The 14,895-nt window shown below is 35.4% G+C and overlaps 1 protein-coding gene across 2 annotated transcripts in view; it reads left to right on the top strand.

The window, feature by feature from the left end:
* Window positions 1–236: 236 nt before the first annotated feature.
* DPP8 (dipeptidyl peptidase 8) overlaps window positions 237–14,895 on the top strand; it is a 49,495-nt gene continuing 34,836 nt past the window's right edge. For both annotated transcript variants that reach the window (XM_052646262.1, XM_052646261.1), the window contains exons 1-4: window positions 237–372; window positions 2,555–2,824; window positions 8,424–8,536; window positions 14,088–14,261. In XM_052646262.1, the coding sequence (XP_052502222.1) occupies window positions 336–372; window positions 2,555–2,824; window positions 8,424–8,536; window positions 14,088–14,261 (594 nt within the window). In that variant the 5' untranslated portion in view covers window positions 237–335. The remainder of the gene's footprint in view (window positions 373–2,554; window positions 2,825–8,423; window positions 8,537–14,087; window positions 14,262–14,895) is intronic.

Here is a 14,895-nt window from a genome sequence, read left to right as displayed (position 1 = left end):
ACTGTGCAGATAGTCTTTGGAATAAATTCAGCTGTACATTGCTGAAATAAAATCATTTTATAGTTTTCAGAAAATGCAGATACAAGATAATCCAGGCATTGTATATTATTATCAAAAAGAATATGTATCAGTTCTAAGTACTAATTGAAACTTTAGGTTTAATATTTTGGGGGCACATATCCATTTTAATAATGATCAACAGGCTTATATCTTATTTCATTATCCTGGTGAGCAGGATTGGATGGTGAGAAAAGGAAAGACTCCTGTGAGAAGAGAGCAGGATGAGCAGAGGGATCTATGCTTGAAGTCGAGTCACTTGAAAAAGATCTCTTTGAATGTGGAAGAGATCTGAACAGATGAAAATACAATCAGGTAGGCACCAGGGAAGGGCCTCAGGTGAAGAAGTAGGCGGGGCAGTGAAATCAGTGCACGGCACTGAGGATGTGTACTGGCCTGTTTTCTAATTGTTGAAATTAGAAAACTCGGGTCACGTGGTTTGAGAATGTATATCTAAGGTGCTGTGGAAATATGGAAATTAGTTACACATTTGTGTATATTACTAAAATTAGGTAATATCAGGTTTCTGCAAGGAAATGCAGAATATACATTTACCATAAAATATAGAGGAGTAGTGTCATTGAACTGTAGAATGTGTGTGTGAGAGAGTGTGGAGAAAGAAATGGTGAGTGTGGGCATCTAGTACAATTTAGGAATAGTTATGCTTAAGTGCAAGATAATGCAAGTTTTACACACAAGAGATGTCAGTAGCTCAAGAAGCTGGGCGGCGAGCTTGGGAAGTCTGTCTGCCAAGCTTCCCTGTTCCATCCCCATGCTCTATTGTTTCAAGCAGTAATTTGGGGGTGAAGTTGCAAAGTTAACACAAGGAGTGGACAAGAATGAGCCCGGTTTGTATATCTCCTTGTTTAACCTGTCCCTCACTCTCTTAGGAATCAAACTAGATCCATTTACATATTTGATAGAAAACAGATCTCCACCAGCTTTTAGATGGGCAAACAACCACTACTGTCATATACTGCTACTTGACATCAGTGTGCTGAGTATCAGTTGAGCCGAATGACTTTTCTGTTGAACTGTGTGGATTTTAATCATTGGTGGTAAATGCCCAGTTGTAATAATGTTCCAAGTTGTATACCTATAAAACTCTCGAAATAGGTGTTCTGACCGCTCTTGCTACTATTATATTGAAAATGGCAGTGTAATTCACTGTAACTTGAAAAAAGGCACAGTATCCTAGCCATTCAGTTTTATTTCATCATGCAGCGTACCTGATGGAGTAATTCACAGCCTACACTTGCTAGTCTTTTTCTCCATGGTTGGTAGTTTTTTACCATAAGCTTCTGTTAACCTGTGAAATTAAACCTTAAAAAAGACATGTTAAATTTACAGCTATGTATTGATTTTTGCTGTAGAAGTGGTTAATAATTATGTGAATTGGTTACACAAATGCAGTGTAGTTTATCTCCCAGGTCCTCATGTTTTTGGCATTTATTATTTCCAAAAGAGCAGGTTGCCCCCAAATTTTTATGTTGCTCCTTTTTGGTAGTGTTATAAATAATGCATGTCAGAATATCTTACAGTGGCTTATAATAACACTTCTTGTTATTTATTCTGATACTTTGCACCTGTTATATTTAAATATTGAACTGGATAGAGGAAAAAATCATCTTCTGGATTTGTAAAATGAAAGAAACATCATTAGTAGATGAAATGTTAATATTGTTTTGGGGTTGAACTGGTAAATTGGATTCAGACTTTTGTCAAAATATTGATAATACAAACATTAAATGTTTTCAACATAAATTACAACTAAAGCCACTTTTTTCTCATTTAATCATGAGAGTAAAAGCTGTGTAATCTGTAATAAAAGTATAAAGGTACACAAGGGATGGATATCTCTAGGCAAGTGCAAAAGACAAGAAAAACGTACCAACTAGTTAGGTCTTTCGGTGTTTGGAGTTCCTATTTAAAAGGAAACAGTATTTGTATTATCTTGGGTAAATGCTCCAGGATGATTATTACAAGTACATTTTTTGCAACAATTTTATTAGTGTTCTAATTGGTTGTGATTATTTCTGTTAGCTGAAGAAGTCCATAATTTATCAAATTATTACTTTTTTAAAGTGCAAAAACACTTAACTCTCCTGGCACATTTAGCTTCACTGTTGACATGCTCTTTGAAGGAACATAGCAGCCAACTGGCATATGGCCTGTTTCCTTCCAGTGTGGGAAAAAAGAAGGAATTTTGGCAACAGATACCTAAGGAGAGCCTTTTATAAAAGTTCCCAAAGAGATTTATAGTCACTGTGAAATAGACATGACCTCAATTTTTTTTTTTAAATATCAGTTTCAAACTGAACACAGAGGAGGAGGAGCTATTGCTTTTCTTACTAAGTTTCATTGCAACTGTACTGAAAAGCATTTTTCCCCTTTTTTGGCGGGGGGGAGAGGGACCCTAATCAGGCTGTCATTCTGATTAGCCTAAGAGAGGACAGATCTGTGAACTTCATGTGGCTTGCTTATTTATTTATTTTAGGAAAATGCAACATGGCAGCAGCGATGGAAACAGAACAGCTGGGTGTTGAGATCTTTGAAACTGCAGAGTGTGAGGAGAATATTGAATCACAGGATCGGCCTAAATTGGAGCCATTTTATGTCGAGCGATATTCCTGGAGTCAGCTTAAAAAGCTGCTTGCTGATACCAGAAAATACCATGGCTACATGATGGCTAAGGCACCACATGATTTTATGTTTGTGAAGAGGAATGACCCAGATGGGCCTCATTCGGACAGGATCTATTACCTTGGTGAGTATGAAGTCATAGTTTCTGAAAGGAAGTGCTTTCTTAGTTCAAAATTAGAGGCTAGATGCAACTGCCACTCAAATTTTGGTGAATAGATAAGTGAATCAGTGATGGTTCCACTAAATAGAAAAAAAATTTTGAAGAACTTCAGTTTGGGTACTGTTTTAACTTTTTGTCCCGTTAATTATGTTTTTATTTGCAGATAACAAATCAGTTGATCATGATCTTACTTTCAAAGTAAAGATGCCAGATATTACTTCTTCCTAAAGCGAATTTTAAATGACTTTCCTTCAGAATGGTCAGATTCTTTAGGAATGGTGGATGAGGAACACAAATAACAAAAACCAGTAGTTTGTTCCCACTCTCAGCAGCTGCTGCTTTCACTTTACTAAATCAAGGCTGGTCTTGGTCTCTGCTTCCTGAGCCCATGCAGTCCAGATTTAAGATATGTTGGCATTAAGTCTGTTATATCACTGATTGACTTTTTTTGTTTCTTTTTTGTTTATACACCTTAAATGCTTTACTTAAATGATGTGGTAAAAGAAATAGGCAGTAAAGACTGAACACCAAGCAGCTTAGGCACAGCTGGTAGCTCAGCTGGTAAAGAATCCGCCTGCAATGCAGGAGACCCTGGTTCGATTCCTGGGTTGGAAACATCCCCCTGGAGAAGGCATAGGCTACCCACTCCAGTCTTCTTGCCTGGAGAATCCCCAAGGACAGAGGAGCCTGGTGGGCTACAGTCCTCGGGGTTGCAAAGAATCGGACACAACTGAGCGACTAAGCACAGCACAGCATTGGAAGAAATGACCAATCTATCACATGCATGGACACAGGGCAGTAGATAAAGAGGCGGTCTTGGAGTCGGGAGCCTGGGCTCTGGTATCAGCTCCATGGCTGACTGACTTACCCTGTGAGTCTCAGTTTCCTCATCTATCAAACAAGGATTAATATCTTTCTCATAGGATTGTCTTAAGTGTTGAGTGGACCAAAAAGTTTGTTCAGGTTTTTGTCTGCTCGTATGGAAAAACTTGAATGAACTTTTTGGCCAACCCAAATTTAAACAAATGTTAATAAACGCAATACTGTTCTTGTACAACCAAAACAAATTTTACTACAGCTAGTCTGAAGAAGAAAACTAAAAAAGAAAAGAAAAAAAATTTTTTGTTATGCGATCTCCCAAGCAGTTGTCTGCACTACAGTATTATTTTTTAGGATTAGAAATAATAGTTGTAAAAAATCCTGAAAAAAACCCAAATAATAGTTGTAAATTACAGTATGCTACCTAGTATTCACCAACTGGTAATTATTATTTGTACTCTTATTAGCTTAAGTCCCAAAGGCCCATTCATTCTTTCATTGTCACTCATTGAATACATTTATTGAGAGATGGTGCTGAAATATTTAGGTAAGTCATCTGCGTGAAAGTGAGTCTTTCAGTCATGCCTGCTGTTTGTGATCCCATGGGCTGTAGCCCACCGGACTTCTCTCCATAGAATTCTCCAGGCAAGAATACTGGTGTGGGTAGCCATTCCTTTCTCCAGGGAATTTTCCCAACCTGGGGATCGAACGCAGGTCTCCTGCATTGCAGGGAGATTCTTTACCATCTAAGCCACCAGGGAAGCCCAAGTCATCTTGGAAATACATATATGTCTTTCTCAAGAAACTTATGCTGCGGCTTTGTTGGAAGCAGAAAATCAGACTTTCCTTTGATTGGAGAAGCATTGTAAGAAAAGCTCATCAATAATTGCTAAATCAGGCAATTTGGTTGGAAGAGAGTTTGGGCAAAATTAGGGGGGAAGGCCTTATATTTTGTATAGTATTTAAAAATTATAGCCATACTGTCTGTAGTTCTTAACAGTAAACAAATGTCTCACAAAAATGTTTATTAATTACCATTAAAAGTGCTTACCAAAGGGGATTTCACCCCTAATACAGTAGTTGAAATGGGATCCCAAGCCCATAAATTTTAGAGTTCCTCATGTAGTCATGCTATGCTATTTTATTTTCCTAACCCATAGCCTGAGGGAATGAATGTTTGGTTGGTAGAGTGAGAAAGAAAAGAATGTGAGAGATGAGAACACCGAAAGAGCTGAGGCCCGAGTAAACTCCCACAGCTAAGAGTTGGGTGGGAAAGGAAGGGCTGAGATGAGTTTGAGGGCACTGACCTCCTGATGTGCCTTTGTTTACCAAGTTTTTAAAAATAGGTCTCCTGCCCTCCTCCAAAAGTGTTTGATTTTTTTTTTAAAGAGATTCTCTGCATGAGTCCACATTAGTAATTATAGATTTTTTTAAAAACAATTTCCGAGTATTCCATTATATAATTGTGCCATATTTTACTTTATCAGGCCCCCTAATAATGGGCATTTAGGTCTTTCTATTTTGGTATTACAAAAAATGAGGGAGCAAATATCACTGTATATCATTTTATACATATGTGAATTTACTTACTAGGGCTAATTGCAAAGAGTGGAATTACTAGGACAAAAGGTGTACAGATTCTGAATTCTTATTGATATTGCCAAACTACCCCTCCATGGAAGTTATAGAGTTTACATCCCTGTCATCATTGTCTCAGTATGTATTTCTCTGTACCTGTACCAATAGTGAGTGAGCAAACTTTTTATCTTTCCGGATCTAATTGGTGAACAGCAATCCCTCACTGTAATTTATTTATTATTGTTTTTTTAATTGAAGTATAATTGACATATTATTAGTTTCGTGTGTACAACATAATGATTCAGTATTGGTATACATTGTGAAATGACCATTACAGTAAGTCGAATTAACATCTGTCACCATACAGTTAATAAAAAAATTTTTTTCCTTGTGGTGAGAACTATTAAGACTTGCTCTCTTAGCTACTTTCCAGTGTGCACTGTAGTGTTATTAATTATAGGCATCGTGCTGTTCTTATAGCTCCACGTTTCATTGCAGCTTTAATTCGTATTTCTCCTATGAGTGAAGTTGAGCATCCTTTCACATATTTACAAGGCGTTTGTGGTTTTTTTCTGTGACTGATCTGTTTGTCATCACTGTCTATTTTTTATTGGGTTGTGGGTACTTTTGTTGTTAACTTAAAGCATTTTTTGGTACAGTGAGGGAATTAATCCATTGTGATATCTTTTCCCTGAATGTTGAATTTTTTCCCTGAATGTGGAATGTTTTTTTGCCTTTGGTGCCTTTTGCCCTTTTGTAGAAATTTGTGGGTTGTTGGGTTTTTTTTTTGTAGTTAAATTTTTACTTTTTGTGTAGTTTTGTATCCCATCTAGACATCTAGAAAGGTTATTTCAACTCCAGATTGTATTTTTTTGAAATCCTTATGCACTTTGGACTTTGTTTTGCTCCATTGATCCGTCTGTCAAATCAAGTGCCGATACTGTGCTGCTGACTATTATTACTATAACTTTAGATGTTTTACTGTTTGATAGTAAACAAACTACTTTTCATTACTTTTTCATACTGTTCCTGATTATTTGTGTTTGCTTATTTTTCTGTGAGAACTTTAAATTAGCTTAAAGCTCCTTTCCCCCGATCCTACTTAAACTGTTAGGATTGCATTATATTTATAGATGAAGTTAGGAAAGTTGTCGGTCTTTAAAATATTTATTTATTTTTGGCTGTGCTGGGTCATCATTGCTGCACGAGGGCTTTCTCTGGTCGCGGTGAGCAGGCGTTATTGCTCTTTGTTGCTGTGCTCAGGCTCCTCATTGCAGTGACTTCTGCTCTGGAGCAGACTCCAGTGCTCGAGGCTTCAGTAGCTGCAGCGCGTGGGCTCCGCGCTGGCCATGCCTGTGTTTAGTTGCCCTGTGACTTGTGGAATCTTCCTGGACCAAGGACTGAAACCGTGTCCTCTGCATTGGCAGGCTGATTCTTAACCCCTGGACCACCAGAGAAGTCCTCTTTAAAGTAATGAGCTTTTCAAGAAAGTTGTATGCCATTTTATTTGCTCAAGTGTTGTATAGCTACCTGAATATTAATTGTTTCCATATAAGTTTGTTTCAAAAAAATTAATATACTTCAGACACCAGTAAATACCGTTGCGTCAACAAGAAAGAAACAGTGGGAAAAGGTCATTCTGTGTTACACAGAGCTGGAGTGTGTGTACGTTAGAAGCTTTTATTGGTCACGGTTGTATCCTAGAAGACATGGAACAGTAGCAGTTTCAAGAGGGGAATGTGAAGGGATTGTGGGAAATGACTCTCACTGAGAATAGATGAGAAACAGCTTTATCCTAGTTGCATACTGAAAGCTCTTAGAAGGGAAAGGCTCAAGGAGGATATGATCATATTTTGTAAGATTATGAATAGTATGGATAAGTGGCTGCTGTCTTAAGAAATATGTAACAAAGTAACTCTGGAATGTGCAAAGTAGATTTAATGTAAAACTAAGTGCTGGGTTGGGGAGATCCCCTGGAGAAGGAAGTGGCGACCCACCATATAGTATTCTTGCCTGGAGAGTCCCATGGTCAGAGGAGCCTGGCAGTCTACAGTCCATGGGGTCACAAAAGAGTCAGACACAGCTGAGCCACTAACACTCCCACAAATGCTGAAAATAAGTATCAGCTGATAACTAACTTTTTACTAAGGCAAGACAGACTAAGGAAGGTTTAAGTAAAACTTAGGATAATAAAGGGGTACAGGAAGCTGTGGCTCTTTGGGGACTCATCCCCAATGTTTGCAAGGGTTAGCATGGAAGTTAGCATGTCCTTCCACAGACTACCTTCTCTGCCGTTATCAGAAACACAAGGCTGAAGATTTATTCTGCTAGGAGAGAGTTTTTGTTCTTCCTGTGTTATTTACTTTCTCTTTCTCTCTCCCCTAGCTTTTTTTTGAAAGTGATACCTTTCTGGTACCTTTATGGTAGAGTAGAAGGACTTTATTTTACTATGAGTTTTCTTTGGTTCACCTCTTCATAACCATGGTGTATTTCTGTTACTTCTCTCTGTTATGTAGTTTATTCTACACTGCTGTGATCTTCCCATTCAGTTATCCTATGATTTCACAGAATAGACCCGTCTTCTACTTAGTGTGGAGCTCTTTCTTTCATAGTTCCTGAATAAAGGATAAAGAGACTTTTAGCAAATCAGATACCAGATTCTGTGTTGTTTTAATGTGAATGTGCTTTCATTTGAAGCTTATTAGTGATTATAGTGATAGATATTTATATTGAAGAAAAATTCGAATTCAGTTAGACCTATGTATATTTCTAAATAAATACTGTAAATGATTCAGAAAAAGAAGCTTAATCATCTGAAGTTGTCACAAAGCACCCCCATTTGAAATCTAGTAAGTCTGTTGCCAATTTATAAGACACAATTTTTTAAAAAACTAATAATGACACTTAACCCTTACAAAATCTTATACACCTTTTATGTTTGCTTTGAGGACTAAAATTTGAACATTTTCTGGGAGCCTGGGTTTTACTGAAGAAAACTGCCATGGCGTATGACGTGCACATCTCTGCCTTGTTAACGTACGTTATCGGTCCCATAGAGTACAGCATCCTGCAGTGTGTAAGAGGCGTTGTGTACTTACTGCTGTGATTGTAGTAAGCAGATTGCCATTTTTTAAAGTAACAAAAAATGATCTGTTTTCTTTTATAGCTATGTCTGGCGAGAACAGAGAAAATACACTGTTTTATTCTGAAATTCCCAAAACCATCAACAGAGCAGCAGTCTTAATGCTCTCTTGGAAGCCTCTTTTGGATCTTTTTCAGGTAGGATTAAATGTTGTTATTATTATGATTTTGTGTATGTTTTTAGTATTGCCTTTATTTAGGGGCAGAAATTCAATTGGGATCTTATATTTGAAGTAGATATGAATCAAAAGGAATTAAAATATATGTTAATAAAGCAATAATAAATAAAAATAATTTTAAAAGACCAATAAGCCATAATATAAAAAAAGAATTAAAACGTTTTTATGTTTTTCTGTGTATGACCCTGAAAGTTCATTTAATTCTCAATATCTGAGACTAGGGATATTAGATGTTATTAATACAATTCAGTGTTTTTTTGGCTACCCAGTGTGGTGTGCCACGTATGATCTCAGTTCCCCTACCAGGGATCAAACCCACGCCCCTGCAGTGGAAGCATGGACCCTTAACTACTAGACCACCAGGGAAGCTCCCAGATTTTTTTTTTTAATTACCTTCTCCCTGTTTAACCACCTTTCCCTTCTGTAAACTTGCTAGTTACATGGTTCTCACATTTTGGGAAGGAATTGTTCACGTAAAAGAAGTAATGTATATTTCCAGAAAGCTTTTACTTAAATCTTTAAATTGAATTTGTAGTTCTGATATTTAGTAACAGTACTAATATAAGGATTAAATAAAGGTACTAAGTTCAGTTTTTGTTTCTAAATAGCATGACTCAATTTAGGGAAAATCAAAGGTTAAGTTTTTTTAGACAAATGTTTGTCTAAAGTTTTTAGACAAAATGTAAGTTTTTTTAGACAAAATGTAAATGGTCGAAAACATCAAAAGAACAAGATCATAGTTTGGGTACAATTGTTTGCCTTTTAGGTTCTCACTTTATATTTTTACATTGAATATTATTGAATGGCATACTTGGACTAAATGAACCAAAATGTGATATTTCTATTAGGAAGTAAAAAAAAAAAAAAATAGCTTCCATGACAGCTAACCATTTTGACTATAGCTGTTTATCAAGGATGTTGTTTTTCACATTGGTTTGTGATTTTTCTTTAAAGCAGAAACATTTCTTATTCTAAGAACAGTGTGTTGAACTAAAATAATGGTAATTTTCACATGGAATAGGTTGTAAATTAGTGAGTCAGAGGTTTCTGTGGGGTTTTTTTGAGGTCTATTATGGAACATTTCAAACCATACAAAAGTAGAATCCCATGTGAACTAGTTTTAACAATTATCACATCTTGGCCATCAGTGTTTCATTACAGCCTTACCAGTCCCCACCCCCACTTTTCAGATTATTTTGAAAGAGCTCCCAAGTATATCATTTCACCCCTAAATAAATCATGTCTCTAAAGAATATTTATTTATTCTTTAGAGACATTACCACAATATCATCATATCTTTAAAAAATCATTAATTATTTCTTCATATGAAATATTCAAATTTTCTTGATTTTTAGGTAAATGTTCTCTTTTTTTACACTTGATTTGTTAAATAGGATTGAAATAAGTTTCATATGTTACAGTTGATCGATAGGTTTCTTAAATTTCTTTTACTTTTAGTCCTCTGATTTTCTTTCTGTCCTTTTCTCCCCATTGCGGTTTATCTATTGAAGAAAGAGGGTCTGTTCTGCTGATTGTATTCCTGTGGTGTTATTTGATATGTTCTTCAGTTTCCTATATTTCCTATAAATAGAAATAGGTAGTCAGATCTAGAAGCTTGATTAGACACAGGTTTGCTTCCCCTCCCCACCCAAGACTACTTTACAGATCAAAAAAATTGAAAGCAAGGTCTTGAACAAATAATTCTACACCATGTCCATAGCAGCATAATTCATAAATAGCCAAAGTGTCCATGGACAGATGAACGAATAAATAAAATCTGGCATATACATGTGATAGAATATTATTCAGCCTTAAAAAGGAAGGAAATTGTAACATGCTTCAACATCAAGGAACCATGAAGCCACTATGATAAGTGAAATAAGCCAATCACGAAAGGACAAATGCTATATGACTCCACTTATATGGGATGCCCAAAGCAGTCAAATAGACTATCAGAATGGTAGTTGCCAGGGACTGAGGGAGAGAAAAGTGAGGAGGTGCTGTTTAATAAGTTTAATGGATATAGAGTTTCAGTTTTGCAAAATGGCAAAGTTCTGGAGATGGGTTGCAAAACAATGTGAATATAATTAACAGTACTGAATGGTACACTTTAAAAAGTTGTTAAGGTGGAAAATTTTATGTTATATATATTATTTATATGTATATATATTTTTTGTACAATTTAAAAAGTAAAGAATACTTCATCAATAATGTATGCCCCCATCAAAAGTCATATAGAGCTTTAGTTGCTTGTGATGATAGCATCATTTGATCATTACCTAGATCTATTATAAAACTGAGTTTTTGTCATTCCTTCTTCATTTATTAACTGAGAAATTTCTATACAGAGAAAACTGCTATTCAACAATTATTCAGTTATCCTGAGGAGGAGTTCACGATAGAAAGGCAGGATGTTTCTTTCCTTTATTTCCCATTTTTCAAACAGTCTTCTACGTGTGATAAATTAGTGGAGGGTATTTTGTTTCCATTTTTATATCTTTATTAACTTACAGTGTAAGCCTGTTTGGTATCTTTTGATCCATTTACAGTCGTTATTCTTATTGTACAAATTGTCTTATATTTTGACTGTTAGAGTCCCCGTCAACTTGATCAGATCACTTTGACATGATCCTGGTGGTAGTTGGTATTTCTCTTACTTGGTGGTATGGAGATGTTTCATGATCATCTTTCACATTGCCTTTTCCATGCTTGGAATCAGCCATATCTGTCTGCTTCCTTTAGAGGAAAGTGGTATTAAGAGACTTTGATCTGGGTACTAGATACTGAGGGACAAGCTGTATACATAATCTTTATTTGTTTTTACATCTGTGTTGTGTTGTACAGACAAACCATATTCAACCACTTCCCTCTTGATGGACATTTTAGTTATTTTCAATCTTTGTATTATAAATAGTACTGCAGTAAAATGGCTTGGGCATACAACTTTTTACATTTTGCCAGTGTATCTTTAAACTAGATTCCTAGAGCTGAAATCGCTGGACCAGACAGTACATGGTTTTGTAACTTTGCTAGGTATCAAATTTCCTTCCGTAGGAGCTGTGCCATTATGAATTTCCATCAGCAAGGAATAATTATACCTGTTTTCCCATAGATTTTCCAACACAGTTTGTAGTCAGACATTTGGATTTTTTGCAAATCTGTTAGAAATACTATCCCAATTGTAGTTTAATTTGCTATTCTTTTATAGGGAGAGTTGACCATCTTTTTATCTATGAACCATTTTTATGTAGCGTGGTCCTTTTTTCGTTTTTAGAAGCCTTTTATTTCCTGGAGATACTCACCCTTTGTCTGTGATAGAGTTTCAGATGTTTTCATGAAGTTGTAATTTGCATTTTTACTTCTTTATGGTGTGTGTGTGTGTGTGTGCATGTGCCCATGCACCACATGAAAGGTTTTGTATGATAGAATGTATCCTTTTGATATTGCTTCTAGAATTTGTCTTCTATCATAGGACAGTTTTTCTACACTTGGGTTATAAAAGAATTTACCCATGTTTTCATGTAGTGCTTTATATGGTTTCACTTTTTAAAGGTTTATTGAGGTATAGTTGACATATAAAAATTGCAAGTATTCAAGTGTACGATTTAATAGATTTGGATATGCATACATACTTTTATTTTTTTCATTAAAAATGATTTTTTAAAGCAATTTTAGGCTTACCATAAAGTTGAGAGGAAAATACAAGGATTTCAATCCATATGATTATTTTATTTATTAAATTTTTATTAGAGTATAGTTGGCTTACAGTGTTATCTTAGTTTCAGGTATACAGCAGAGTGAATCAGTTATACATTTACATATACACGCTTTTTTAGCTTATTGTCTCATATAGGCCATTACAGAATACTGAGTGAGTTTCCTGTGGTATAGAGTAGGTCCTTACCAGTTATCTGTTTTATGCATAATAGTCTGTATATGTCAGCCCCAATCTCCCAATTTATCCCTCCTCCCACTGACTTGGTATCTATATTTATTTTTAGATTCCACATGTACGCAGTATCATATGTTTGACTTTATTCAATGTGGCAATCTCTGGGTCCATCCATATTGCTGCAAATGGCATTATTTCATCCTTTTTTGTGGCTGAGTGATATTCCATTGTACATACATATGTACCATATCTGTTTTGTTTATTCGTCTGCTGATGGATATTTAGGTTGCTTCTATGTCCTGGCTGTTGTAAATAGTGCTGCAGTGCATGTTCGGGTGCATGTATCTTCTGAAATTATGTGTTTTTCCGGATATATAAACTTGACTACTTTTAAAGTATTAGTCCTTGAGACGGCCCTGATGATCCAGTGATTGGGATTCCATGCTTCCACTGTGGGAAACCAAAGTTTGATTTGGAAACTAAAATCCTGCAAGCTGTGGCATGGCTAAATAAAATAAAATAAAGTAATTAATCATTGATAGCAGAAACCATGTCTGTTTCTCTTATTTATCCCTTTATTTATCATAAAGAGCTCTTAGGGAAGCTGTGGATATAAATTCTTAAAACTAGCACTTACTAGATTTTTCTTTATGTTTCTTCTTATACATGTGAAATTATATATATGTATCAGATAATACTTTTAGTTTGGGAAGGCCCCTCATCATCATCAGTCATTAATTACAAATATTCTTTGAGGGAGATTTTAGCTGTTGCTTTAAGTGGGAAAACAAAATGAGACAGATTGTGCTCTCAAGGTTTTTTTTAATTCATTTACTGAAAGAAAGTGAAAAACAAAACTATAGCCAAATGAGTAAAAGAGATAGTAACTCTTATATAAATATCAGGAAACTTTCCTGGCCAGCGTTGATTTAGGGCTAAGGTTTTGGGATAACAGTAAAACTCAGATGGATGGAAAGAAAAATGGCCTCTCGGTGTGAAGGGAAATGGAACAAAGGCCGGGAGCCAGAACACCACGTACTGGGTTTTACATCAGTGATGTGATGGGCCTGACCTGGGGTTTTATTAGAGTAGTATTAGCGGATGTAGTGGAAAGGTACTAATGACAGCTCATGTTTGAGAACTTTACTCTGTGCCAGTCATTGTGCTAATAAACATTTTACATATTTTTATCTAAGTTAATCTTCACAGTGCTGAAGTAGATGGTTTACTACTACTCTGAAAGTGAAGAAAACTGCTTTTGAAGAAGTTAAACTACTTCAGAGTCTCCTCTTAAATGCATGCAGAGCTGCTGTATTACATTTAAGTTGTAGGAGATCTTGAATGCCAAGTCAAAGTGATGGAGCTAAAAAACAAAACAAAACAAAGTGATGGAGCTTAACTCTTGCTCTCTAATGTATGCAGTATTTATCTAGGGGCCTTTTACCAAATTTTTCAGCAGACTTCCCAAAATTAATCTGTTTAAAGTTGTAACAAATTTTGGGATCACTCAAAATGTAAACTCAACAATACTGTAGATACTAGAATTTCAGTGCTATTAATAAAAGCAAAAAGCTGGCTTTCAGAAAACTGGAATAGGAGACCTCTCTTTCTGCATTAGGCGACACTGGACTATGGAATGTATTCTCGAGAAGAAGAACTATTACGGGAAAGAAAACGCATTGGAACAGTTGGAATTGCTTCTTATGATTATCACCAAGGAAGTGGAACATTTCTATTTCAAGCTGGTAGTGGAATTTACCATGTAAAAGATGGAGGGCCACAAGGATTTACTGTAAGTTGATTTTACTACTTGATAAACTGTTAGGTGTCCTAAAATTATTTGTGTCCAAATCAGAAAGATAGTTAAACTAAAAAATTCTGCTTACCATTTTTTTACCACTAACTTAGTAGTAAAGAAAATAGGAAATAGGGTATTAATTTCCAATTTTTAGTTAATAATTTTTCAGTGACATTAGTTATATAATTTTAAAATACTGAAAACACTTGTTATGCAGAAAGAGTTAGTAAAGGGAGTCAGTGTGCCATTTTTTGTGTAATTGCTGAGTTGGATTTTCAAAGATAATGATATCACAAGACAATCCCTTTATGGTTCTTCTAAGAGCTTAATTCATCTCAATAAATAGTTTAAAATTTTGATTTTATTCCAGGCAGTTTTTCATGTGATATTAGAACTGTTCTTCTGATAGAATTGTGATGCTTCTAGCTTTCATTACAATTTTATGAACAGATTATTTTATACTGGTAAAATGGAAACATTTAATAAGTGAAATAGGCGTATAAGTTTAATAAAAGTATGCAACAAATGATAATTACTCTATTTAACAGGTTTGGTCAACAAAATTTGTGAGGTGCTGTTATATTGCCTTTATTTCCATCCCTGTTATGCTTAGCTTATTAATTCATAG

This window comes from Budorcas taxicolor, chromosome 10, assembly GCF_023091745.1.
Source record: "Budorcas taxicolor isolate Tak-1 chromosome 10, Takin1.1, whole genome shotgun sequence".
In the NCBI taxonomy this organism is placed as follows: Eukaryota; Metazoa; Chordata; class Mammalia; order Artiodactyla; family Bovidae; genus Budorcas; species Budorcas taxicolor.
Note: the sequence above shows the minus strand (reverse complement) of the source record. Positions and strands in the feature narration are given on the sequence as shown.